Source organism: Harpia harpyja, chromosome 5 (assembly GCF_026419915.1).
Source record: "Harpia harpyja isolate bHarHar1 chromosome 5, bHarHar1 primary haplotype, whole genome shotgun sequence".
NCBI classification, from domain to species: domain Eukaryota; kingdom Metazoa; phylum Chordata; class Aves; order Accipitriformes; family Accipitridae; genus Harpia; species Harpia harpyja.
Window position 1 is genome coordinate 929,657 of NC_068944.1, and position 27,842 is coordinate 957,498.

The window sequence follows — 27,842 nt, forward strand, 5'->3', positions numbered from 1 at the left end:
TTTCCTTTCCTTTCCTTTCCTTTCCTTTCCTTTCCTTTCCTTTCCTTTCCTTTCCTTTCCTTTCCTTTCCTTTCCTTTCCTTTCCTTTCCTTCTCTTCTCTTCTCTTCTCTTCTCTTCTCTTCTCTTCTCTTCTCTTCTCTTCTCTTCTCTTCTCTTCTCTTCTCTTCTTTTTTTTTGTCTGGGGTCTTCTAGAAGCCTTTCAAATCAGTTGATTTATATTTACATCATAGCTACTAGTGTAGGACTTGCTCCAAACTTCTAGGCCATGACAGATGCTAAGGAGATAAACAACTGTGGGTTGGGAGGAAACGGGTAATATGTCCAGACTGCTCTGTGTGTTTGTGGAAGGAGTTAGAGGAACAGTAGATAGAGGTTTCCTGTTAAGCCGGACAAGGGGGAAGCTGTGATGTTTCTCAGCTATGGCTGCGATTGGACTCAAGTTCAACAGCATTCTCAGTGTGGGTTTGCTGTTTTTCCACCCCCCACGAGAAGATTGGGTTGTCTTAAAAATCTGAATACCACTAAAAGTCAAGGAGACTTAAGCTCCCAAATCATTTAGATACTTCAAAATTGCTCTTCACTGCCACACAGTTGCTTGCATTTGCAGTCTGTGGGGTGCTGCGGTGGAACAAGGGTTTGATAGTCTTCCTTTGCTGCAGATTGCGAAGCAATACCTGAACCGGCTCTGAGCTCTGAAATCAGATTATGTCAATACATGTCCTTTTTGTTATCTACTTCTCCACTGATTAACTTACAGGTTATGGCAAACAGAGTTTGCGAGGAGCTAACAAATGCCTGCCTGCACGTGCATGCTAAACAGAGGGTGGTCCTGATTTTCAGAGGTGACTGGATGCCCAGAATTCAGATACGGAGCTTGAGACAGTGGTCTGATTTCTCAGTGGTCAGCATTTTCCAGGCTGATCTGTTTTCTGATAATCTAGTTTCATTAGTGTCTGACGTTGGAGATCCCCAAAACCTCAGTTGCTTTTGTAAAAATCTTTTGTTGATGGACAAATGTTAAAATAATTGGGAGGTATATTGAAATGAGTGGAATTGTTTAGAAAAATTCAAGCAGTGTTTGAATGCTGGTTAAACCATATTAGATTATTCTGTTCTACATGTCAGCCAGAAATGAAGGCCTTGATGGAAGAATTTCTGTGGTCTGAGTTATGTAGTTTTCTCCTGTTCATAATAGTCAGTTTTGGACTACTTATGACAATACAGTCTAGAGTGGTGCTGTTGGAGAACATTTAATTCAACAATTATTATTTTGATAGCCTTTTCCCTGGAAGCTCTGCCAGCAACATGTTGGCTTGGATGCTTTGTTGATCTATCCATGTTAAGAAAACGGTTGCATTTTGATGTAAGATAGTGATACTCAGCGTGGTGATTGTGACTGAAGATTGTGATGTTAACTGTGTTTCCAGTGAGTTTCAAATGTTGGATTACTCATTCAAGAGAGTGGTAAAGTAATTTTAAAACACCCTTTTACATTCACCAGCCTTAAGCATTGCTGAAGGTTTGTTCAGAGTTTGAGGAAGCTGCGCCTGAGTGGATTGCCATATTGGCCTTTCTCCTCTGGAGGCATGATGATACCTGCACCAGAAACCCAACTAAACCTCAGCTTGGAGTCCCCTTCTGTGGCATGGTTCCTTTCTGTTTTTGGAGATACCCTTCAGGACAGGAATAGCGACTCCTAAATTCAGTAGTTTCAAATCACAGCTGAAGTGTGTTTGCAGAGCAGAGCTAGGAAGTTCAGCTAGGATGCTGTTCCTGATGTAATATCTTTCACACATAGAAAATTGTTTAGCCTGAACTTCTGTCATATTTTTCCCCACATCCTTCTTAGAAGCTGGGATTTTTTAAATAATCTCTCCTTCTTTTTGAGTCAGCTGTTGCAGAAAGCTAGCGAAATTTAGGTTTTTCTCTTAGCATTGTGTTCCAAGACCCAACGAAACAGTATACAACTCTGCAATTGTTGGATGTGTCACAGAAGAGGCATCCAACGTCAGGGATGACTTCTCATAGCGCTAATATGGTTAAGGTTGGATTCTGTTCAGGGAAGGGAAGGAGGGCTTGTTTCTCCTGTGGTAAAAGCAAGGAAACGGCAGGCATGAAAAATGGCCAAGGAAGTGAGGGAATACAAGAAGTCTTTTAAAAATGTGGCCTGAACTGAGTTTGCAGACTTCCAGAATGATCCAGATCTCTGAGTGTTTAAGAGTGTCCCAGCATCATTTGGGATTTCTTGCCATTTCAGCACAGAGGACTGATTGCCTGAGGGGGACTCCAGATCCCTGTAGCAAAGCATTGGCTGCAATACATGGTGGGAAAGAATTAATTTTGTCCTGACATTTTTCTCCTCAGGAGCTCTCTGTTATGTCCATATTCAGAGATTTCTTTAGGATTTGTGTAGAACAGTTTATACCTCTTCCCCAGAAGATGTAGATTAGTGTTTCCTTTCACTGGACTGTTGAGCACACTGTAATCAGGTAAACAGCAGTTTACATTGCAAAACCTTCTGGCAATATTTCTGCAACCCAATAAGAAAAAACTTCAATAGCCTCGGATGGATGCTTCTAGAAAAATAACTGAGCACTCAGAATTAACGGATCTAAAGCAGGCTACTGCAGGATTACCTTCTTTGCACAGTACCGAGAGAGATCATCTACTTTATCACTCATAAAGCAATGACAACATTTGATCTACTTTAGTCTAAAATAAACTTTCAGTATCCCTGGGCTTTTTTCCCCCTGTCCAGTGAGGGGGACACAGAGGACTCTGCTCTGCACTTTGTTTTCCAAGTAGGCAAGATTAATAAAATTGTCATAAAGTATTCCCCCTGAAGTGCTGAAATGGCTAGGTTCCTCTGCATTTCATCCTCCGACCTCTTCTCGAAAGAGGAGACTGACAGTACACAGCCTTGGCACAGCACCCATAGGCACCTCCCCAAACCTAAACACAGCTGCTTGGTCTAATTTTAGATCTACTGACCCTTTGACAGCTGGGGAACTATGGACACTTGCATAAAATAGCACTCAAAACATCATCATGGTAGCTAAACAGTCCCTGGTAAAAGTCCCCGTGTCTGTCTCACTGACAGCAAAGGCAGAGCACATTAAATGTTCACATGGGTGGACTTGCGAGGGTCTGATCCTGAGCCAGGGTAGCTCTGTGCCACTCCAAGGACAAAATTAAAGATGTGTAAGCAGCTCACTGAGCTGGGGCATGAAAAGGGGAAGATTTGCAAGGACTAACTTTGCATTCAGGGCAAGGTAAATTTAGGTGCTCTGAAGCAATATACAAAACTGTTTGTCTCCCTGCCTGTCCCTGTGCCCCACCACGCACCACGCTGGCTGCATGGCAAGCCTAGGAGCTGTCCCCTCCCCTTCCTACCACAGACCCGGGGACACTTCGTTGCTCCCAAGCGGTAGCTTGCTTCTGCGGGATAACGACTGCTGTCTTCAGCTGGCACAGGTCTGACCAATACCTTCTGTATGTGTTCAGATTTCACAAGGGTTTTTCTCGGTCAGGCATTCCCCCTCTAACTGCAGTTCACATCATTTGTACATAACCGATCACCTTAAGTGATATACCTGTGTGAGCCAGGAATGTTTTCATATATGATAGCATTTTTACCTCACTGTTGTGTATTGTTACTTGAGGTTACTTTGCTTTTTAAAAATTTCTTGCTAAATGCCCTTTTGGTACTTCCTCATCCTTTAATGCCCACATTTAAAAAAATCTGATGGAAGCAGAAGAGACAAAGGTGTTGAGGATGAGAAGCTCTGTTCTTGCCATCGCTTGTCAGCAACCCTTTCCCTCCAGTTTGAAAATCTTCCCAGCTTACTTCTCAAACCAGAAAAGTGTCAATAAAGTCCGTTACTGGCAAGCCTGCAGCAGTTCCCTTAGCTCCGCTATCATGCAGCCAGTAAAAGACGCAGAGCACTTCGCATAGAGGAAGCATGGGTTACACATACATGTGGAACTTGAGAAATAGGTTTAGCATGGCTTTTCTTGATAATGCTCTTTCTCTCACCTTTAAAACTTAGTTTTACTGGTAATTCAGATGATAGACATCAAACAGCCAGGTAGTTAACAGTCCTTTGAAAAAACAACTTGAATCCAGTACAAAATGTACCAGTGAGTAGCACAATGAAGACAACAAATATGAACTAGATCAGGCCCTTGGCTTGGTTACAGATTGTTTCCTGCTGAGACACAAATTCAGAAGGATACATAAAAAGCACCTAGCTTCAGGTGTGTGAGTAGATTTCAGGGCCATTACTTGAATCTGTCTTTAACCTGTCCGTCTTTAACAGTGCATTAGAGCATTCCCATAGGTAACTAATGGGAGGTTACTGGGAGTCTGCACCATGGAGCAAAAGCCACCTTTTGTACCTAGGGAGGATATGCTTTGTTGGTTGTTTTGTTCACTTGTTTGCATTCCCTACGATTTGATCTCATCGCAGCCCCCGGAAAACCATGTTGACGCGTTTTGCGATGCAGTGAGCACAGCTCCCTGCTCCTTGCTGCTAGAGCCGAGCCGTGCACGCCGGCGGGCACTGGCGCTGGCTCGCTGGGCACCGCGCCGCAGGCGGCAGCGGGGCACCCAGCAGCGGGAGGAAACGGCAGTCGTGGGCGATGACACGGGTGGAGCTCCTCACACCGGTTGTCCCGTGGGAGATAGCTTATCTGGGGATGCCTGTGTTTCTGGAATAATGTACATTTGATTGAAAGCCAAAATTAGAGCAGGGAAGAAATCGGCTGCCAAGGGCTGATTGGCGCTTGGAGTCAAAGGAGGGGCAGCACGGACCCTGCAGGGAGGATCTCCTTATCCGTCGGCACCAGTCTGCTCTACCTGCAGGTGTGCCCCAGCGGTTCCTGCTGCTACTCTTCTTTTTGTTATTTTTGTTTCCCTTTAAAAAGCCAGCTGAGAGCCTCTCATTAAGAAGCCTTCATTTTTATCTGTTGCCCCCTCTTCACCATGTTGCAGCCTGTGGTAAAGTCTTCAGCTCTCTTGAGCAAAACGATAAGGTGCCAGCGCCGCGTTGCTGGGCTGCCTCACTGGCCTCAGACGTTCACCTCCTGCTGTACTAGTGGTCTCTCTGTCCTGTGACACAGTGAATTCTGGGTCCTGTTTTACAGAAGCCCTATATAACAGCTTGTGCAACATGGGCTGCATACAGCCCTTGTTATTTATTGCTGTGTTTCCTTTTGTCCATAGCAATTAAGTTGCATTGTAGGCTCTAACTTTTTAGGCAATTCTGAGCTGTCTCTAACTTTCAGCATTTTATACATGCAGACACCACAAATGCTTGATTAACTGGGCAATGCAGTGCTATATGTAGAAAGGAGAGGGCAGAACAGTCATTTTTAAGAGCACTTGGATATATCCGCTTTTTCTATAGCTAAATAACTAGTTAGTTTGAATCAGTCCCACCTGTGCTGTGTTGTGTCTTCTGAATTTTAGTGAAGGGCTGAGGCCATTGCATAACTAATTATGGTTGCTCTGCCCAGACCTTTTGTTGGCCTTTTTTACACCTACATGATGCTTCATGTCACTTCAGAAGCTCATAAGGGAAAGATACTATTAGTGGAAACATAATTTATGTTAAAGAATTGGTCTTTGTTGTTGTCAAACCTAGCCAGGGAATACTGACTCCTTAAATATTCCATGGACATACAACTTGCTTCTGTGCTTCTTGTGGTTTAGCCCCAGCCAGCAACTAAGCACCACGCAGCCGCTCACTCACTTCCGCCCCCACCCCAGTGGGATGGGGGAGAGATTTGGGAAAAGAAGTAAAACTCGTGGGTTGACATAAGAACGGTTTAATAGAACAGAAAAGAAGAAACTAATAATTATAATGATAACACTAATAAAATGACAATAATAATCAAAGGATTGGAATATACAAGTGATGAACAATGCAATTGCTCACCACCCACTGACCGATGCCCACTTAGTCCCCGAGTGACGATGCCCCCACCCCCACTTCCCCCAGTTTATATACTAGATGTGGCGTCACATGGAATGGAATACCCTGTTGGCCAGTTTGGGTCAGCTGTCCTGGCTGTGTCCCCTCTCAACTCCTTGTGCCCCTTGTACCATTGTACCTTGTGCCCCTCCTTGTACCTTCTTGCTGGCTGGGCATGAGAAGCTGAAAAATCCTTGACTTTAGACTGAACATTACTTAGCAACAACTGAAAACATCAGTGTGTTATCAACATTCTTCTCATACCTAAGTCAAAAACATAGCATTATCCCAGCTACTAGGAAGACAATTAACTCTATCCCAGCTGAAACCAGGACAGTGCCTTACGTTTCTGAGAATGGCATCCTCCACCCACAGTGCTCTTATGTGGTGAGAACAGAGCTGATGCCACAGTAAATGACCATGATGTAAAAAGAAAAGGGGGAAAGTTTGGATTTCAGGTCATAGCCAAGTGGTAGAATTCGGTACACTGCAACAAAACGGAATAGCTGTTATGTCTTACATCAGAAATAACAGGTGGAATTGCTGGCAATATTCTGTTTTCTGGGTTTTGCACCTTTGTAAATAGGAAGAGATCCTGGCTGCTTTTATTGACATGTTGGCACGCTGAGGTGATTTATTTTGGCCTGATAAACTTTTTTCATCTTATTCTGCCTTTTAAGCAACATTTTCTATAATTTGTGTAGAAAGGATGGTGTTAAAGGTTTTCTCCTCCTCACCGTAACAGTGCTAATCCACTGTTCAAATCAGCCAGGTATTGTTGCAGCTTCATCTGTCTGCTGCTTGAATAGTTATGGTGCCTTCATGAAAAACTCTTGTTGGACTTTAAAGCTACCATTTAAACATCAGCTAATATCACCAAAATGCTTCTGATTTGTCTTGGAATAACAAATGAGCCATTCAAACAAAAAATTACGTGCACCCAAACTATTTGAAGCAACTTGAAGAGAGGTCTTTTCTTTGCTGTTGGCTACACAGTATGAGCAAGACATTGCATGGACCAAAACTGAGATTATCATGGTTATTTTCAAAGAAAGGCTAAAGGATAACTTCTTAAAGGCAGGTATATGCCACAAGATACAGTTAAGTACCTACTGGGATAAAAGTTCTAAAGATGCTCAAATCCCGCTAAAAAACAAAGGGAGTTAGGGAACTCTATTGTCAAAATGCCCCAGAACCTTCAGTGTGATTTATCTTTCTCTGTTATTCTCTAAACTCTTTTGATAGCCAGGTCTTATGCTTTTTTCTGCCTTAAAAATCCCACTGGAGAAGAATATGACCTGAGAGGTGAATGCCCCTCTCCAAATGGATTTTTGGCCCAGGTACTTAAACCTGTGCTGGTGCCAAAGTCTTATAAAACTGAAAGGATTTTACACCTGGGAGGGAGTCCCATAGCTATAAGAGAAGGTAAATTGGCAGTGGATTGAAAACAAATTACTAATTCTTCACATGCCTTTTTTTCCACTGCCTATTTCTCTGTCCTTTAAAAGCCACCCTCCATGTCCTGTTTCGCAGGAGGTCCGTTTGGTTTCTCCTTTCTCCCCACTACTGACTCTTTAACTCATTACAAAATGCCTCCCTTCCCTTTCCACATTGCTCAACAATTTCCAGGGAAGTGTGACTCTGTCACCTCGCCCTCCGTCCTGCCTTCCCGACTGTCCCAGTTTGAGTCTCATGCTGAGCCAGCTACACTGCTTTTCAGTGATAAATCACATAGAATCATATCACAGAATCATAGAATGTTTGGGTTGGAAGGGACCTTAAATATCATCTAGTTCCAGCCCCCCTGCCATGGGCAGGGACACCTTCCACCAGACCAGGTTGCTCAAAGCCCCGTCCAACCTGGCCTTGAACACTGCCAGGGATGGGGCAGCCACAACCTCTCTGGGCAACCTGTGCCAGTGCCTCACCACCCTCACAGTGAAGAACTTCTTCCTGACATCCAATCTAAATCTACCTTCTTTCAGTTTAAAGCCATTACCCCTTGTCCTGTCACTACATGCCCTTGTAAAAAGTCCCTCTCCAGCTTTCCTGTAGGCCCCTTTAGGTACTGGAAGGCTGCTGTAAGGTCTCCCTGGAGCCTTCTCTTCTCCAGGCTGAAGAACCCCAACTCTCTCAGTCTGTGTTCACAGGATAGGTGCTCCAGCCCTCTGATCATCTTCATGGCCCTCTTCTGGACTCGGTCCAACAGGTCCATGTCCTTCTTATGTTGGGAGCCCCAGAGTTCAACATGGTACTGCAGGTGGGGTCTCACAAGAGCAGAGTAGAGAGGGAGAATCGCCTCCCTTGACCTGCTGGTCATGCTGCTTTTGATGCAGCTCTTTCCCCTTTGAGATGTCAATTCTTTTTTTTTTTTCCAAAGACTTGCATAAGCTACCTTTAACCATAGAATACAGAACAGTTTTTGTAACATAAATTTCAAATGCCCTCAGAAAATCCTGAGTGAAGCTCTCAGTAAACATCAGAAAGCACAAGAGACCCACCCAGTGCCCTGCTTTTGGGTACCTTTTCCACACTCTGGGTATGTAAAAAGGGAGCAGGGGAGAGCTGTCGCTTCAGTGACACTGGTGTGCTCCACACTCCTTGCACAAAAAAAAGGGGTTGGATTAAGCTCCTCTGAATTGCAATAATGTGTTCAAAGAGAGTAAAATACAGAGCCTTTTAAGGTCATCTCCAACCAAACTGAAGTAAGTTAATTAATGAGTGATGCCTTAATGGTGTTAGAAGAGCCAATGAGAAATTGTTACCATGAATTATTGTAGAGCTAATTAATGTCTGCATGTATGTGTAGGTAGACACGGATGTGCACAGAAATTATTTCTACAAAGGCTATATCGAGTAACTGTTTGAGAAACCTATACAAATGCTGACTATGTTCTTGATTAGTGCATCTGAAAAGGTTGATTCCCAGGTGTTTGTCACATCATCAGTGCTCCAAGAGTGATTTTCCCCACTATAGCAAGGGAGGGACAGGAACCTCTCTCATGAAAACGCTGTTGATTTTTATTTTCAGTCTAAGCCTCCAGCAAAAAAATTGCATAGCCTGCCTTCCCATTTCTCATTCAGATTTAATAAAAATCCGTAGTATTTCTACTGGAGAGATTTCTCTCTCCTGTTGCGTATCCTACATCAGTGGGACTTTTTTCACTAATTTTTATTTGGAAAACAGGTTTGCAAAAAGTGCCAAGTTTGAATATGGAGATTTTCTTTGTTCATTACACCTATAAAATCTCCACGAGGACCCAGGGTGAGGCGGGTGGCCTCACCATCCATCAGCTCTCACCGGCAAAGTGAGCTCCACACCTAAACCGAGCCCCTTCCGCGAGCAGCGCTGCCGGATGGACGTGCTTGTAAGGGCGTCCTGGATGCTCGGCCTCGTCTGCATGGGGACGTTCACTGAGCAGCACAGCTATGGCGGTCGAGGGGCATAGCTGCGGAGAGCTTTAGTGAAAATTGACTGGATCAATATCCCTATCAGTGTTTATATCAAGTAACGAACTGCATCATTACTTGTATTGGTGTGCCCCATGGCATGTTAATTTGCACATGGCTACTCATAATATGCAGGGTATAGTGTGTGTGCGCATCTACTTTTGTGTAGATACATTGTGAGGACAAGCCTTAGAAATACAAACAAAAAATATGCCAATATACACGATAATATCTATATCTATATATATAAAACATTGAACTCCCTCTTCTTCCATTGCATAAGTCCCGCAGGTGTGAGAAGAAAACAATGCCATTTCACTTTTTATAACTGCAGTGACTAGAAATAAGGACGCATAAAGAAGAGCTCTCTGGCACACAAAGAGGGCATGCAGACAAAAAATAAATCCTGAGAGGAAGCTTGCACTGTAGGGGCCTGTAGTTTCCCTGGGGGCAGGAGAAGGCTGTGTTAGGTGCTCTGCTCTTGTTGACCCTTTCGAGACACTTTAGCAGAAGTTCCTCTTGACTTCAGTAAAGTTAACCTGTGAGCAAGGGGAATACCCAAGAGAGGTTATGCATTTAGAAAACACAGTAAAACTTGTTGGATGCTTTGGAAGAAAAGGGCATTTTTACAAATGGGAATTGTTCTGGGCAGGTCAGGATTCCCCTGCCAACTGTCCTGCTGCTGTTCCTGCTTCATCCTAAACTGCTCGTGTTACTTCTGTGGTGATAGTTCTGTCTTTCTCCTAGGTATTTCTCTTATAACAATAATGGCATCTTCTTTTGCATTTACTGCTAGCAGTACCACAAACCAGCATCCTGTTTGCCTTCTTTATTGCAGCTGCATACGGGGCAGAAGGCTTTAGGGACTTTCATGCAATAATTCCCAAATCTTTTTCCCGTAAGTATACTGCAAACTCAGCTCACTACAGAGCATTTCCATCTAGTTCCTACTTTTATGATTTTTGTTTGTGTCATTTTGCTTCTCAGTAATGTACATTTGTCTGCATACACTACCAAAGTGCTTAAGTAGTCTGATGTTTTTGCTTCATTCACATGTATTTTCTTTTAACTTAACATAAAGCCTACTTCAAAAGCCACCTTCTCCAAATTCCTGGCAGGCAAGGAGCCTGTAATTGTTTTGTATAAATAGATTTACATTCAGATTATTATTCTTATAATTAAGAGAAAAAAAATTGGTGTGTGAATTATGGAAAATCTGTCATATGCTCAAGCCACATAGTTCCACCGCTTCTTTATGCCGTGGTGAAAACAGCAGTATGAGGTTGCAGTACACTAAATTTGCAGAATAGCGTAGATCACTTCTGTTTAGCCAGTCATACCATCTTTGTAAATCACTGTTTGGTCATTGATTTTTTTTTTTCCCATATCTCTAAAGTAGTCCCCTTTTTAGGGCATGCATTTTAAAGGAAAAACTGCTATTTATGATGTACAGTCATTCTGTCTTGCATATGATTTCAATTAAAAATGCAGTATTTGAAAAATCATTAAAATGCCTAGATTGCTAGACTTTATAAAAGGTGTCCAGTTGAGCGGTGTTCAGAAATGTGAACACCTTTACGCTCAACATGTTTCCCAGTAGGATTTTGAGTCAGATACTCTTGTCAGTCACATCCATGCAATCCTCCTGGGACACCTGGGAGGTTGCAGGGTGTAGCAGGGAAGAGTTTGTCAAACCTTTCCATTTCAAATGAATGTCAGGGTCTTTCATCTCTTGAGGTAATTATTGCCCATAGCTTAATTATGTCATTGCTACACCACCACTTGTGAATAAGGCTACTGTGAAACTACCATTCCACAAAAGGAAAAGACCTGGTCTTTACTGGGTGAAACAGACCCCTCCTGTACTCAGCTAGCCACTAAAGTAAATGCTCCTCTTTTTGGGGTGGGATGGGGTGAAAGAAGAGGTTTTTCACTGAAAGGAAAGTAAGATTTGGGGCAATGAAATGGTCTTTTCCAGCTTAATGAAGAACTATTTTTCAACAAAATCATCAGATTAGAAAAGAGGGAAATAACTGTAAAGATGATTTATTCTACACAAAACATCATACAGTCCTGTGGAGAGAAGAGGAATGAATACTGGCATTAACTGATCTGAATATTGGCCCTTTTCCATAATGTTTAGGTTTGCTGTGTTCATACCAGATCAAATTTACCAACCTACATGTTATCACATGTAGTGAGGCTGTGCCAGATTTATACCTGAATTCTTTTTCTAGCTGCAAGTGATTGTTGCCTATGGGATTATAACACAAAGGACTTATTCAATAAAGTCAAAACAGTTCTCCCACTCACCTTTGTTGGCTTACTGTTTTTTGATAGTAGCTCATGGCTGTAGAGGATCCTCTCCTCTTACTCAGCAATCCTAATCCTGCTGTCCTAAAAACACAATTTTCACTCTTATAATTTCCTGTAATGCTAGTTCCTGCTGTTCAATTCTTCCTTCTATCCTTCCCCACCCTGGTTTCTTTATCAGTGTTTGTACTCTTTGCTTTCCCATTGTCCTTGCTTACCCCATAGAACTGCAAACCAAATATTTGGATTCAGTACAACCCTTGAAATCTTCCTGCCAAGTGGAGAATGTTGCATTTTCAGCTCATTTTCATCCATTGTCTTTGATGAGTTACTTTCACAATTGTTTTGAACAAATCCATGTGAAGTAGATTAATTTTAAGTTTCATTCCAATTAGCCTGAATTGTCAAAATGAACATTACAAATGCAAAAATCTCAGAGTGACCTAGGAACAGACTTGTAATGTTGCTTGGGTTCCCATCTCCTGGATGCCCTGTATTTGTCTTACTGATATTCACTGTTCATTGCTCCATGTGTTACAAACTCATCACATTGCCCATAGAAATGTAGTCGTATTTGTAGCTTTTGTTATTTAGGTATATTGTACATGCTGTTTAGAAATTATCTCCTTTGATGTGTTTGTTTCTTTGCCACCATATTTATTCTGTAACAAAACTGAGTGGCATCCTGTATTGTTTTTTTCAGCCGGTAATATTAAAATAGAGACTCAGAGTGATGAAGAGAATGGGCGTGCCTGTGAAATGAATGGGGAAGAATGTGCGGAGGATTTACGAATGCTTGATACCTCGGGAGAGAAAATGAATGGCTCACACAATGGCCCAGGCAGCAAGGCTATGTCAGGAGTTGGAGGCATTCGACTTCCTAACGGAAAGCTAAAATGTGATATCTGTGGGATAATTTGCATCGGTCCCAATGTGCTCATGGTTCACAAACGAAGCCACACTGGTAAGGCCTGCCATAGTTTTTCCTTTAGTTGACAAGAATTGGCCACGTATTAGGAATTAAGACTTATTTTCTGTATTATGCACATGTTCCCTCTTGTAAGATAATGCCCCATCGGTGGGCATTTGGAACTCGGTTACTCTGTTACGCCATTTCGGACGGCACAGGAATTGAGATTTCTTCCTGATGGAAGTCCATCTATTGGGCTAGAAATTGTGCAGTTTGTTTGGTTTGAAGCTACATGAAAAATTCAATTTAAAAAAAAAAAGTAAAGAAGTCTTGTTTAATTTCTAAGAAATTTCTAAGAATTGCTGAAGAATAAACCCATTTGTAGCTAACTCTGAAATGGACCCAGTTCTAACGTTTCCAACAATGCAACAAAGCTCACTATGGATCAGTGATTATGAAAGTGATTAGCAAAATAAATGTTAAGGGAGCTGTACTGGCAGTCTTAGTAAAAAGGTGTTAGTTTTATGTCAAATGTTTCATGAAGTAAAAACAAGTATTGTGACTGGTCAGATCTGGACTAAAGGGTTTCCACTGGGACACTAAAAGAGACATGTAAAGATGTTGTGCTCCATAAGAATGGCTTTTCATTATACAGTGCCGTGAATCTTCTTGCCTCGATTTTCTAATTCTAAATAGTCTCAAAGAGTGCAAAAAATGAAGAGGCTGAAACAAATGAAGAAGTAAAGACCAGGGTGAGTTTCATCGTACCTGATATAAGCTGTCTAAAAATTAGGCCTCCAATCTAAACTGTTAAGGTCATCCATAGTCAAAGGAGAAGAAATGAACTGTACTGTTGTGCTACACAAGTTACTTTGAAAATAGATAAATAAAGTATTTGGCATTTTTGCATGAATATTCAAATGAGAGGGAATTTTAAAATATTTTTAAGGTAAGAATGACCTGTCTGATGATTAGATTCCACTGAAATAGTCGTGCTAGTGAACACTTACTTTCTTCCTCTGCATCCCCCCCATCATGCTTAAATGATTTCCCCACAATTACTAAGGAGTGAGATTAGCAAAGTGTTTTCAGAGTTTAATGGAGAGGATCCATGAAAAGACCCTGAGTGTTGTCCATCCCCCCCAGTGCTAATACCTGTCATTGTAAGTGCAGCTGTTCAAGCTCTGGAAGGGTGAGATCTGTTAGCGTAACATGGGTTAGCCACATTCAGAAGCAGTGCTAGTGATAGTTAGCAATGCTGTTACATTGCCTACTTCAAAGTACTGTTCAATTCAATGCGATAAATCCCTCTGTCAAGGAAGAGTAGATGATTATTGGAAAAGCCATAACTAGTGCTCAGAAGAGAGGCTGCAGCCTACTTCCTAGATAGAATAAAGTGCTTGTTGGTCAATTGTTTCCTTTTTTTTTTTTTTTTTAATTGAGTGTTACTGTGATCCTTTAAAAGTTGATAAAATGTATATGGAAATGACTTGGACGTGAGGCCTTTTAAGCAGACCCATGGGCTTGAAGAGGATGCTGCAGTAGTTCAAATAAAAGGTTGCAACTTAAAATGCATTTAGAGGTAGAAGTCTTTGTGCTTGTTTAAGGAGGCTGCTGTTTTATTAAAAGTTGCTGCTTCGGAGGAGCTGTTTCAGGTCCCCGGGGGTCAGAGGCACTGTTTGCACCAGGGCTGAATGGCCCATGTGGGGACACACCTGATTTTGGGCAGGTGGCGGGCAGAGCTGCCTTTCTTTCTAGCGCGTTGGTTGGCACCCGGCAGGCTGAGTCTCCGGAGGGTGAGCTGGGCTGCCTGTTCCCGGGGGCAGCGTCCCCGGGGGCCACCTCTCCGGTTTCCCTGGCACAGACCTCCATCTGCCCGAACTGCCTGCCGGGCAGAGGGATGCCGGTGCCTGCCAAGGGCGCTACCCTGCAAGGGCTGTCGCTCTGAGAGTTCTCTGCCCTTCGCCAACGGGACCCTCTTTTTCATCAGGGAATGTAGTTAAAACCCGCAGTGGGAGCACCCCAAGAGCTGCACTTCGCTCAGCAGGACCCCCTTCTTTTACACTTAATGAAACTAAAGGGTGTGAAGTTGCGTCCCTGAGTCCTTCCATGGAAAGAAAGCCTTTGCTTTCCCTCCTGCCTCGCCCTCAGCTCCTCTCCCGAGCAGCCTCTTCGGGTGAGCTCAGGCAGTTTTTCGGGGGCTGGCAAGGGAGTGGAAGCTCGGGGCTGGTAGTTTAAATTAAAGGGATGTCATGGGGAAACAGTGGTGACTGCTTTTCCTTTCAGTTGCACTGTGAAAATTAAAGTAGAAATGGGATATACTATTACAGACATTTAACTGACTATGCTGAAGCCCATTTCAATACATGCCCAGTGAAGGAATAAGCCTCGCAAATGAATTACTTTGCTGCTAATTCATGTAAAACCTGCATATGCAGTGAGGTTTCCTTAAATAAATATTTGATAAGTGAACAAAACTCTAGCACACTAAAGTGCCAAAATAAAATGACTGCCTGACCTGATAAAAGGCATAATTACTTTTAATGAATATACCTGCCAAGTGCAGATATGCAGAGCAGCACCTGATATTTCTGCCCCCTCCTGTCTGCAAGCAGCCGTACAGCACTGACTGCTTCCTAGCGCCTTACCTGTTGCTCCCGTCTGCGGAGCGAATCCCACTCACACACGCCCAACTCTCCTCACTCTCCTTCCCCAAGGCTTTCAGTATGTTGATTTTCTCCAGCTTGTTGCTGTCTTGCTTGGTGTTTAGGAAAAAGGAGAGACACACCCCCGCCTGCTCCCTGGTGCTGGGACCTCAGGGTACAGATTCAGGCTTCGCTTGCTCAGTGTGCACTTATTTGTGTGCATGTGTGCGCATATATTTATGTGCATATATATGAGTGTGTGCATAGGTGTATATGTTCCCTCCTTATATGTACAATCCTTTAACTTAAGTCACCGGTTAGTTTACTTATTTCTTGTTAGTTGGGTCTGAATGTCTCCAATTTATTTAGAAAACTATTTCCATTGAAGAATGAGCATTAAAAAAAAGAGAAGAGCGAGTGCTATGCGCATCCCTGAGTACTAGGTGATTTTGTCATTGTGTTGTTTAAGAAATGAGAAAGATTTCAATTAAGATGATAAATATTCTTCACTGAATGAGTAGTCCAGGGCCCGTGCTCCCACTAAGGCTTGCAAATCACTGCAATGGTGGTTGATTCAACTCAGGGTCCCATTGCAGTTTTTGCTCCTGGGCCCATATTTGCCCATAGCTACACACCATGTGGTGATATCTGCCCCGGACAGACGTGTGCTGTTCAGAACTGGTGAGAAAATAACACACAAAGCTGACTGTTTAAACAAAAGATGCATTGGGTACTTTTTCTTTCTGTCCTGTCCCGTCCCCATTTTTGGGGGGATAGCACCACACCCAGTAACCTTCCATCAGCAACTCTCTCCATCCTAGCAGGGCTGGGAGCTTTGGTGGGCCCACAAGGCAGGCATTCCCCGCCCTGGTAGTTGTAGCACGGATGACCAAGGGCCCGTCAAGCTACACGTAGTTTCAGGGTCTTTCGGTGGTGGTGTCGTTTCCCTTGTACAGCAACGTGAGTGCAGGTTCCCTTATGTTTGCTCCCACTGTAAGTTTTGTAGAAATAGTTGGTATGCAGCAGTCTCTTCTGAAATGCTCCATCTGTCTGTCTTCTCCACCCAGTGCAAGATTTCACCCTGTAATTGTGAGAGCTGTAGGCTGGAGATACATTTCGTTCTTACTTAGCTTTACATTTCATTCCTGGAGTACTTTTACAATCCTTGTTTTTCTCCTCTTATGCTCCTCTGAGTAAAAATAACAGAAAAGAATGATAGAAAAGCTGTTTAGTAAGAATCAACCATTTCTTCTGAATTTGTGTCCCCCATGACAAACTGACTTCTTCATTACTGTTTCAGTCCATTTCTGAAAAATACCTTCCACGCTGAGTAACTGCCCCAAAGATTAAGAAGTAAAGCAGACAGACTCTTACCCATTTTTCTTTTTCCCCTAACAACTACTGTGCATAGCTTATGAAGTACATCATTGCAAAATCCTGTAAGGCTAATGCTGGCATTTTTGTGGGCCACCCCAGTTGAACCAGTTGCGGATATAGTTTAGATGAATACAGCTACTTGACGGACAAAGAAAGTGAGCTGGTCTGGCTTCACAGGGACTATGCTGACCCGCTTGAAGCTGTTTGACCAATGAAAATAACTTGCCAAAAAATAGATTCATTTTACTGTTTGCTGAATGCTAAAACTGCCAGCCCTGATGGTAGAGTTTGCAGATTTTGGGGTTGGGACTGTACTGCTGTCTTAACTGATTTTCAGCTGTTCTACTGCATTACCCCAAAGTCAAAAATGATCGTGCTGCACATATACGCACATGTATGGACATTCAAGTTGGTCGTAGATGTGCAAAATAATACATGTTGGTTAAGTGAGAGAGAGAGAAGAAAGAAATTGTTTAACTTGTATTTGTTTTTTCTATATTTTAACTTCAGCACTGAAATTTTAAAATCAATATTATTGTTATATAAAGAAAATCAAAACTAAGAACAGGTCATCTCTGGGCTGTTTCTAATACTGGTGTTGTATTATAATTACTAGAGCAGATTACATTTATGCCTAAGAGAAACAGAATTCAGCAAATGAGTTTCAAAGGCTGGTTTGACTTAGTTGAGGGCTACAGAGAAACAGGCATGCAGGAGCAGTGCCTGCTGTTGGAGTGCTCTCATGTATAAATTTTCCTTTACTCCTATCTGGTACAAGTGGAAACATATTTTATTTCCCACTGACTTAAGAAAAGGCCTCCATCTATCTTAATTTTTAAAAAAAATAGGTAAGCAAATAAATGAGCATATTGATTTTAAACAGCACTAAAAAGCAAACAACAGCCATATTAATTTTTGCAAAACTAGTCAATTCGCTTTCTTGATAACAGGCACCAGTTTAGACAAATCAAGGCTGTGTCTCTTCAAGTTTTTCCCCTGTGTCCATCAAAAGTGTAGGCCAGCAGAGCCCATTTGTGCAGCTCCTCTGTTCGTACCTTACCTAGAGAAGGGTTGGGACTTTGGCATGGAAGTACAGGGCTTCCTTTGCACTGTCTTAACTTGTGTGATTTTACTCTCTCTTTCTCTCTCTCTTTCTCTGTCTCTTTCCTGATTTGGCTGCTTAGGGACAGACAGGTAATGGAGAAGAAATTGAAAGGGAAAATACAGGGAAAATGTAAATGAAAAGAAGTTATTATAACTGTTATAATGAAGTGCCTTTCATTTAAATATAAGAATGTAACGCTGAAATGAACTTGTGATCCTGAAATGCATTTTTAATGAGTTTCCTTTTTATTTTGCTGCTTCAGTGGCATATTTTAAAGACCCTTTGAAAAAAGCCACATTAAAAACCCCACCAAATGCCACAACATGCAAAATTGGATATTGGTTTATTCCAAAACTGCTGATCAGGAAGAGTGGCTCTTCAACACAAAATGTTGCAGTCACTTTATTTAAATGAGTTTGAATTTGCATTGTGATGTGCCATTCTGATTTAGAAAAAAAAAATTAGATTTTCAGATCAAATTGACCCAGCCAGTGAAGCATTAAGAAACTGGCAGGTTTAGTCTGAAAGCCTCATGTTATATCAAACCTGCAGCCGGTGGAAGTCACACAGCAGCAGTGAGAAAACAACTTTTTCACTGAAATCTTTCTCTTGTTACTGCGTAAGATTTTTTGTTCTCACCTGTTTTCTCCTTCTCCCCGTAGGAGAACGCCCTTTCCAGTGCAATCAGTGTGGAGCCTCCTTTACGCAGAAGGGCAACCTTCTGCGCCATATAAAGTTGCACTCAGGTGAAAAGCCCTTCAAGTGTCACCTGTGTAACTACGCCTGCCGCCGCAGGGATGCCCTCACAGGACACCTGAGGACTCACTCAGGTAAGTGAAGGTGCGGGACCGTCCACGGGCGCCCGTCACCGCACCTCTCGAGGAGATGGGTGCGTTCATGGCCACCAAGCCTGAGATGTCTTCTCACCCCGGGGAGGAGAGTAGCCCCGTGTTGGGGTTACCCAAGCTGTGAGCTGGCGGCGGTGTTTTAGCGGCAAAGAAATGACTACACACACATCTCACGCTCATGATCCTTCACCAGAAGAACTGTTTTTTCCCATACTTCTTGGCTGATTAAAAGTTTCTGTATTAGGGTTTCATCTTACAAGCCTCATGTGAGTAATCCATTTCATGGAACTACGAACATGAATTAAAGCTGATGAATGTTTTAGGGTTTGGATGGCATTTATCCGTATATAGAGATAATAGAAGGTCTAAACGCAGTAGGTTTTAAGTGACAAAGTCTCAAAAACCTCCAGTCCGGTAGTCATTCTCAACCGAAGGAGTGAATACCACCTAAAGCATTCAGCAGCAGTTATTTGTTGCACCTTGTTATTACAAGTACTTTGAAAGAGAAGGGGGGGGGAGGAGGGAGAGGGTGGGAGAAAGATAATCTTCTGAAAAAGAGGACTCTGCTAGAGTTTTTCAGTGTTTTGTCTCAACAGTAATATGGAGATCTGAATAAACATTTTTGAATAGCTGCACTTTTCCATTACCAGGAACCTCTCATTGTTTGAAAGAAGCCATAGTCACATACATTCTGTGAAGCAAAACCAATTTAGCACCTTTAAAGTGCCTTTAAAAGCAGAGTGTTGTCCCATCTAATTTCTCAAGCTAAGCTGGAAATGCAAATTGTTATTTGGATAGGAGACCTCCACAACACATTGCTGGAACTGTCACTGCTAACTTTACTTGGGAAAGTTGGCATTGGGACCAAGTTCTGGGTAGCAGAAGCGGAGCTCCCACAGTGACATTTTTGTGCTGCACAAAACCTAAGGAAATTCTTCTCTAGCACATGCATTAAATAAGATCCCTAGTGTTGGTCCCACATCTCCAAAATAATTTCCACTTCTGTTTGGTCCTGGCCCATTTCAGGAAAACACATCTTTAAAATACTATTTTGCCTCCCTCTCCCTTGCTGTTCCTGATTTTCATGGCTGCACAATTTTAAATATAATTTTTCATATATACATGAAATTACACCTAGACACTTTTGGCAAACTCTGAGGATTCCGTAGCTAAAGAGACAATGCATAAACTGTAGATTGTGATTAGTTCCTGCAATTGGCAAATTGACATCAATATGTTATAAAACAAGTTGGGTGTCTGAGTCCAATTTTCACCCAAAAATTTGTAAATAAAATTTAAAAGTGAAGCTGTGTAACCATCTAAAATTGTGAAATCACATAGAAGGTGACAGTCTTGTCATGCTAAGACAGAAAATTCAGGGCCAGAAGTCCATGAAACCATATTATTACTGCAAAATTCCTGGAACTACCTACATCTGGATTGGTGTAATACAGAAAAAAATTTGTCTTGCCCTTTCTTTTGAATTTCCAGAAGCAGAAAACATGTGAAATCTAACATTGTCCTAAAAGCGTTGAGCTGGTTCTGGTTAGTTCAGAACTGACATCCAGTCGTGGGCAGGTGTCTCTGCCTACACCACCAGTTCCCCCGTTGGCAGTCTCTGTGGCAGCTAGGCACTAAAGCAGCTCCACTCAGACCTTTGAAGATGTCTCAGTTTCTAACTTGTGTAGATGCCGTTTTTGAAGATTTAATGTCGCAGTCCTTATCTGATGTGAATCATCTGAAATCAGCTTGCAGCACCCACAGAATTGGCCTGTTGATGTAAAGATATATAACTAGTTTTCCATTAGGTTGTTTTTTTTCTTAAATTGACAAAATCTTTCTTCAGTTCACCACAGCATGGGTTCATTTTTGGGGTGGGCTTTTTTCCTGTTGTTCTTACCATTATTAATATGCTGTTGAATACATCACCTGAATCTCTCAATTAATTGTGTTTTCTCCAGTTGGCAAACCCCATAAGTGTGGATACTGTGGTCGCAGCTATAAGCAGCGCAGCTCTTTGGAAGAACATAAAGAACGCTGTCATAACTACCTGCAAACCATGAATATCTCAAGCAGCCTTTATTCAGGTAATAAATGTGTCCATCTGGGGATTAACGCTGTCCTGTCAGGTATGTAGAAAAAGGAGTGCAAAAGGAACAGCAGTACCATTTGTGGCATCTTTTCATTGGGGAGGCACACACCCACACACCATATATATGATATTGCATCTGGATTTAATCTATATTTGATAAATATTTGGCTGCTGTCTCCTTTTGTTTAGCTCAAACAAAAAGCCAAAGTAAAACTCAGGCATGTAGCAAAACACTTGCTAGACCTGGAAAATTTCAGTTCACTATCTTGAAGACAGTATGACTGCATCACCTTTCCCTTTTGCTTGGAGTCCTATATCGCAGTACTCTTGTGGATGTATTCTTTATAAAGACTTAATATCAGTGTTCTTGGTAGGGCTGCAGAATCTTCTGCATTGCACATCTCCTGCCCTTCCCAGGCACAGCTTAAGGGCCTTACTTGACCACTGGGACCAAATCATCTGACAAGAATGAGCTGTCTGTCTTTAATTTCACTCTTCCAAGCAAGAGGACTTGAAGCCAGAGGCATTTAATTTAGCCAGTTTCACTGAGACAGTCCAAAAAGGCTAATAATTTGTTGACAGCCTTTCTCCCAACCTCCCCTTTAAAAGAAAACTGGGGGGAGGTGAGGAGCTCTTGTGCTTCTCTGAGAGACTGGTCTTATGATGAAGGTAAAGTCTATTTCTTGGAGAATATAAAATCTAAAACTACGCCCAGAAACAGAGCAAGCAGATACTGGAGTTTGGATTTTTTTTAAACAAAGATCCTAAAGATCTATATGGGATTGATCATAGTAAATAACCATACAAAATCCTCTTGCATGTGCAGTTTTAGATAGAGAATGTTAAGATCCAGCTTCTTTGGTGGAGTTTAAGCCCATCCAGCAAGTTACATTTCTTGCATATCTTTTTGATCCTGTCAGTATATTTGGTTTGTCAAATGACAAAAATAGAAGATTCTCTCTGACCTGTTTGCAATGATGCCTCATTTAATATTTTATACCTGGACAGAACCTGAAAATGTTTTTACATGCTATCAAATAATGTAAAGTATATGCACATAATGATAGCAGTGAATACAGCTGAGATGCTTCTGGCAGACAGCATGTTAGAGCAGCGGCCCTTCTAATTTTATTGAGGGGCTGGAGAATGTATAAATAGAAAAGCTCAATGTAATATACAGTAGGAAGCAATACTTATTCCTCAAAGAGGTGATAGGATTTAGAAGCAAATATCCTGTCTTGGGATTTGAATTTTCAGTGCCTGGCACATGGATTTGAATGCCTGCACGCTGAACATGAAAATCTGTGTGAAGGAGTAGCTGAACTACTACTAAAGTCTTAGTAAGCAAAAATGTCCAGATGAAACTGGTGTCAGGAATCATAAACTTTAATAAGAAATAATACAATTTTAGAGATGGACCTTTGTTTCTAGCAAATCATGGCAGGAGAGTTTACACTAGCTTAGGACTGAATATCTAATATCTCAGTGGGATGAAAACTTGGGGAATTCATGAATGCTTTGGAAGAATTACTTCTTCCTTGCATATACTGAAAGTATCCTATAAATCCATATTTAATAAAATAGGAGTGCTTTTGCAAATTAGAAAAAAAATTAGAAGATTAACTTTGGAGTTTAGACCTTGCATCCAGCCAAAGACTTTACTCTTCAAAAAATTTAGTACTCAGTTAATAAATCAATTCTTTATGTTTCTAAAAAACGAAACTTTCCTGCATTTTTCCTAGTATTTTGCATTCTAATCTATTCTACTTCACTGCAAACATATCATTTTGCCATGTTTACATTATTTCCCTTATAAACTCAAAGATTAAAATGTACAATGAAACAGTTGAGAATGAGTGGGTCAACTTCTGGGATTTTTAGTGCATTCTCATTATGTCTAGAAAAGCAAGTAGCTATACTACCACTGCTCCTATACTATTTCAGGATGTGATATGGAGCTATTAGAGCTATAATTCAGGTCCTTTTTTTTTTTTCAGACTCAAAAAAGTTGGTACAAAAATCTGCTAGGGCACCTGATTTGACATTCTGCTACAGTGGGATTGCTTTTTACAGCATTTTTAAAATACTTTGTGCAGTATACATAGAAAAAATGTCAGTTGAAAGGACCTAAACTGGTAGAAGCTTTCCATCACCTTGTAAATCTAACAAATATAATTGAGAAAGTACTTAATTAAGTGAAAGATCCAGCAAAGAGGAGTAAGGAGGAGAACAAGAGATTGTATTTGTATTTTAACTTTTGTTTGCTTTCTTTAAGAGAAGGAGATTCAGCATGAAATCAGGAACCTGCTGAATTTAATGGCAAAATTCTTATTTTAGAGGACTAGAACCTCACTGTCCATGTGAAGTTCTTCTCTTAGAGATATTATTTGGAGTTTTGCATTTGAGTTGAGTGGAAGCGTGCTGAAGTCTTGCCAGGCGTATATAAAATAACAGAAGAAATAGTTTATGAAGTTTAAAAACAGTCAGTTACAATTCTTCTGTCACTTGTGGATTTCATTGGAAAGATAAAATGATTTTTATTTTCACTTCACAGACACCAAATTACAGAAAAATAGTTATCAGGTTGGTAGCAAATTTCAGGGGGTTTCAGTTGCAAAGGCTGGAAATTAGTACATAATTCACTTTACCCCCCTTTTTTTTTAATAGCAGTTTTGAAAGTTTGAAAGTTTGAAAATTGAACATAACTTACCCTCTCTTGAACTGATTAGAAATAGAATGTTATTATATCCTAAACAGATATTTCTTGATCATTTCAACTTTTAACTAAGAATTCAATCTTTTGTTTCCCTGTCAAAAGGGCTGCTTTAAAACATTCTCTGTGAGTCTCTTCCTGAAGTGGTATCTGGAAGGTGGTAGCTGGAAGCCTTAGGCAGCACAAGATGCTGGTGTGTGCTTGTTCAGTGCTGACTAGGTACCATCAATGCCCTTTACTCTTAGGCACCTTCATGACCAAGTTCTGCTCGTATCTTGCATTGGTCACAGTCTTTAGCATCTTATGGGGCTGGGGCATAATTCCATGAGACTCCCTGTCACTGTCACTGCAGCTTGTGCTGCTGCAGCCGGGACTCAAGAACCCGTTGTGTACTCATCAGTTTGGTATTGCGGAGTGTTGTTGTCTAGGACACTTCACCTGCTCCTTCCAGTTATCCACCAGACCCCGATTTCACATCTTTCAGGAACAATGAAACTTTCACAATCATCCTTTTATGGCAGCGGTATATTGCCAAAATAACATTGCATAGGAACGGCGTGTTCTCAGCTATTGAGAAACACCCAGGTACCAGAATAATGGGTTCTGTGAACCAGTAAATCCAGTGATAAAACAAATTCTCAGCCGGCACAGAAGGCAAAATGTAGCAGAGTGGTGCACCTAACTGAAATAGCTCGCAGAATCAAAGTCTAAAAATCATCTTTTGCTTCTCCCTTTAATAGCAACTCACAAGTTCAGGAAAAATATCCATACCCTAGTAGCAGGTAAAAGTAAAATCAACCCCTTTCTCTCCCATCTCTGACCTCCTGTGCCAAAAAAAAGAAAAAAGAAAAAAAAACCCCCAAAACCAGTTGTGCTGTGATCTTGGTGCGTATCACCTTTCCTTTAGATGTCAAAGTCAGAAATACCTTTCCATATATTTTTTATAGTCATTGTTTTGACAGTGCATTTTCATGCATCCCTTCTGTTTCTGCAGGAAAGTACTGAAGTAAAATGTAGTGAAAGTTAAATAGTTTCCCTTTCCTAGAGCCTCACAGCTAAGCTCCTTTCTAATTCTACAGTGTCTCAGCAGCAGCAGGAGGTTGGGAAAACAGGTTTGAGTATTGGAAGTCAGTGCTCCATTACAGGTGTGACTTAAGCAATTTAAATTGTCATTTAAAGTCTAAAATTGCATCAAGGAAGTACAGAAGTATTTACTAGGGAATAAAAAGGGGGTGGGGAGAAGGGTTGGTATAGCTTGCAAATACATCTTCCACTGCTGTAGTTGAGGAGTTTGTCCATTTTTCCTGCTAAAGAAGCAATGATTGTACAGGTGGTTCCACTGGGAGAGGTGCAGAGGGATGGTGGGGGGTGACAGCGGGAGGGTGAAAAGATGAACTGCTTTGTGTCCAGTATAATGTCAGGACCTCATTTACTCGCAGAAATGCAGAGTGGCTGTAGAACAAGGGTGGCGTGATTACGTTACACACAGGCAGACGCCTTGCAGTTGCAATCTCATTTTTGTATCCTAGACGAGGGAAACATGAACATGTACATAGATTAATCAACGTGAGGGACTATGTTACCAAGAGTCAGAATCATCCTGTGTCTGCAGTGGTGAGCTCCTCCTTCCAGCTGGTTGGGAGCTAAAAGACATTAGCTGAGAAACAATAACCTGAAGACAATAGTTCCATTAAAATGGAACAAGTGTGCCTAACCCTTCTGATGTCATTTGATTTCAGTCATAAAAGAGGAAACTAACCAGAGTGAAATGGCTGAAGACCTGTGCAAGATAGGGTCAGAAAGATCCCTCGTGCTGGATAGACTAGCAAGTAACGTCGCCAAACGTAAGAGCTCTATGCCTCAGAAATTTGTTGGTAAGAGTTAAACGTTTGCTGTCTCCTAAAAAATGAAACAAAAAAAACCCCCAAAAACATCTCACGGGATTTTTACTTTTGCCTTATGATTTTACTTGTTTTACTAAATTAGCAATATCTATCTCTATAGAAGCAGACACAGCAATGTTTTGGGGGAAAAAACAAAACAAAACAACCAAACTTCTCCAGCATACATTTCTGCATGTTTGATTTTCCACATCTGGAGATTGATTTTAAGTCTTTTTCCTGTCTTTTTCTAATGCTTATGAACCAGATCATTATAAGATCTGGACAGGCTCTTGAAGTTGCCTTAAGAACCTGAAGATAGGAATAGAAGTTTCCTATTGGGAAAGCATTTGACCACATTTTCAGGGTTATTTTATTAACTTCTTGGATGACATCCAGAGCTGGGCATATTGGTGTTTGTGAAAGCATTTGTGAATAGTAGAGGATAGGCTGGATAATAGTCTTCACCCCTTCATAAACTCTGTATACTTTTACAGCCCCAAATGATCATGGAAATAAATAAACCTAGGTCTGAGAATAATACCTAAATGAAAAGATCTTTGGGTACACTCTATAAATGATGGAAAAACTTCATGCCCATTTGCACCTAGTAGTTTTTGTCTTAACAATGAAAAAGTGGAGGCTACACCTATAAAAGTGGAGGCTACACCTATATTGTTTGGTTTGGTAAGCCTGTACCAAGTAGTGGTTACATCAGTTTTGTAATAGTGAGACCCACAGACAATACTTTGTCAGCTATGTAGAGTTAGTCTTAAATGAATAAAAACATGGGAGATCAGAGAACAGCATATACTCATATGTAGTTAGATTCTTTTATAATTCTCTGCACATTCATTTATAATATTATTCTATAGGAAACAGAGAAAACTGAAGTCTTTGAAACAAAACACACATTAAGAAGGTCTTCAGTCAAAAGGCAAGGCAAAAAAAGACCAGTCTATGGGACAGAAATTCCAAATATACCTTCTTCAATGAGGACACAAGGGTGAAAGGAAAATTAGTATTTCCGAGACAAGGAAAGGGGCATCTTAGCTACGTCAGGAGGTGCAACAAAAAGTTTGAAATGAAAGTCCAAGATTGTTTTCAAGTCCAAAGGCAACAATTCTGGGAGGTAGTCAAGGATAAGAAAGCTTATGCTTATAAAAAGAAGACAAAAGTTATAGTAGAGGTAGTTACCAAAAATACATCAGCTATGTGAGGAAAACCTGATTCGTTTAGACGCTCTAGTAACTGATTGCATTAGGCAAAATACTAATTCTATGAAAGCTCCAGGAAGACCAGAAGTGTTAAAATTTAAAAGGTACTAGCAAGCATCCTATATGTGATGTATCCGTGGGTGTGGACTAGCTTTTTCATTCTCCTTTTCTCTCTCCCCCCCTCCCCCGAGAAACAGTAGACAGCCAGTTCAACTACGAGTTTTAGGAGGGCAGAGTATCTGTCAGTTAGTTATTCAGGGTGGGGTGTAGGAAGACAACCTACTGACAGCAGATATTTATGGAAATTTGCTAACCTTCAAAAGGACAAACTTTTCTGACAAGAAAATGCCCCCAAATCCTTTCCTTTCCAATCCTCACCTGCTGCTTCATGTAATAAATACATTCCTGATTAACACGAGGTTAGGCTGGCTGGTCAGGAGAGCTTTTGGGTAATAAAACATGTTTATTGCTTCTGTAGATTACCATGTCATCCCAATTTCCGTGCTGAATTCCAGGGAGAAGGAGCAAATGGCATCCTTCGCATAAGAGAAAGACTGTCTGCTGCTTCACTTGTTTTTCTCAAGGCTAAATTCATTACCTTTCAAAAGTGAGATTGTTCACCAAATTATGCCAGTTATCTGTAAAATTCTCTCTGTATTCCAACCTGGAATAGCTCCCAGACCCGAAAGCAGAACTGGGCCATCCAAACTAGAGTGAGAACTGCAGGCGAGGTTGACATGTTTATCATGTTAAAACAATAGGCAGCAAAGAAAAGAGAGGGGCTAAAAACAAACAAACAAAGAAAAAAGAAAAGAAAAGAAAAGAGCGCCCACATGCGCTGAGTGCATTTTTACTATTTAGGTACCTGCTACAGAACCCTGAGCAGTGCAAAGCTTGAAGTGCAACAAACCATTAGCAGTTTAATTTACTTATGCTCTAATAACCACAGAAATGAGCTATTACTTTTAATGAGTGCGAGTATTACCTGCATTGCCCAGATACAGAAATGATACCTGCCTACCTCAAGTTTGTGTCTGTTTCAGACACTGTGCTTGGAAACAAATTTTTCTTATGAGCACTTGATCCTCTCAGTCCAACTACCAACTAGTTATGCAACACAAAGCAAATACTACCCAAGAAACAGCTATTAGAATCATGCTTTCTGGATGCCCAAAATTTTGTGTATAATGAAGACCAGTCCCACTTTTCAGTGGTATACAGTGCCCATGGAATATAAATTATTTTGACCTCATTTTTTCCTTGAGTCAAGGGTATACATTCATATTAGGAGAGTTTTTCTATATTTAATTCAAGAG

At 41.3% G+C, this 27,842-nt stretch overlaps 2 protein-coding genes across 21 annotated transcripts in view; one reads left to right on the forward strand and one right to left on the reverse strand.

Moving 5' to 3' along the window:
- The window catches only part of IKZF1 (IKAROS family zinc finger 1), a 72,448-nt gene that overhangs the window by 39,660 nt on the left and 4,946 nt on the right, over positions 1-27,842 (forward strand). For 6 of the 20 annotated variants that reach the window (XM_052788074.1, XM_052788073.1, XM_052788072.1 and 3 more), the window contains 5 exons: positions 10,265-10,324; positions 12,443-12,703; positions 18,439-18,606; positions 20,586-20,711; positions 25,169-25,303. In XM_052788074.1, the coding sequence (XP_052644034.1) occupies positions 10,265-10,324; positions 12,443-12,703; positions 18,439-18,606; positions 20,586-20,711; positions 25,169-25,303 (750 nt within the window). Of the gene's footprint in view, positions 1-10,264; positions 10,325-12,442; positions 12,704-13,359; positions 13,402-18,438; positions 18,607-18,629; positions 18,891-20,585; positions 20,712-25,168; positions 25,304-27,842 lie in introns of those variants that run through there. The other 14 variants (XM_052788077.1, XM_052788076.1, XM_052788078.1 and 11 more) reach the window with 10 other exon arrangements.
- Positions 11,557-27,842, reverse strand: part of FIGNL1 (fidgetin like 1) — a 43,379-nt gene continuing 27,093 nt past the window's right edge. Inside the window, exon 3 of the transcript XR_008235295.1 lies at positions 11,557-11,823. The gene's annotated coding sequence lies outside the window, so the exon portion shown is untranslated. The remainder of the gene's footprint in view (positions 11,824-27,842) is intronic.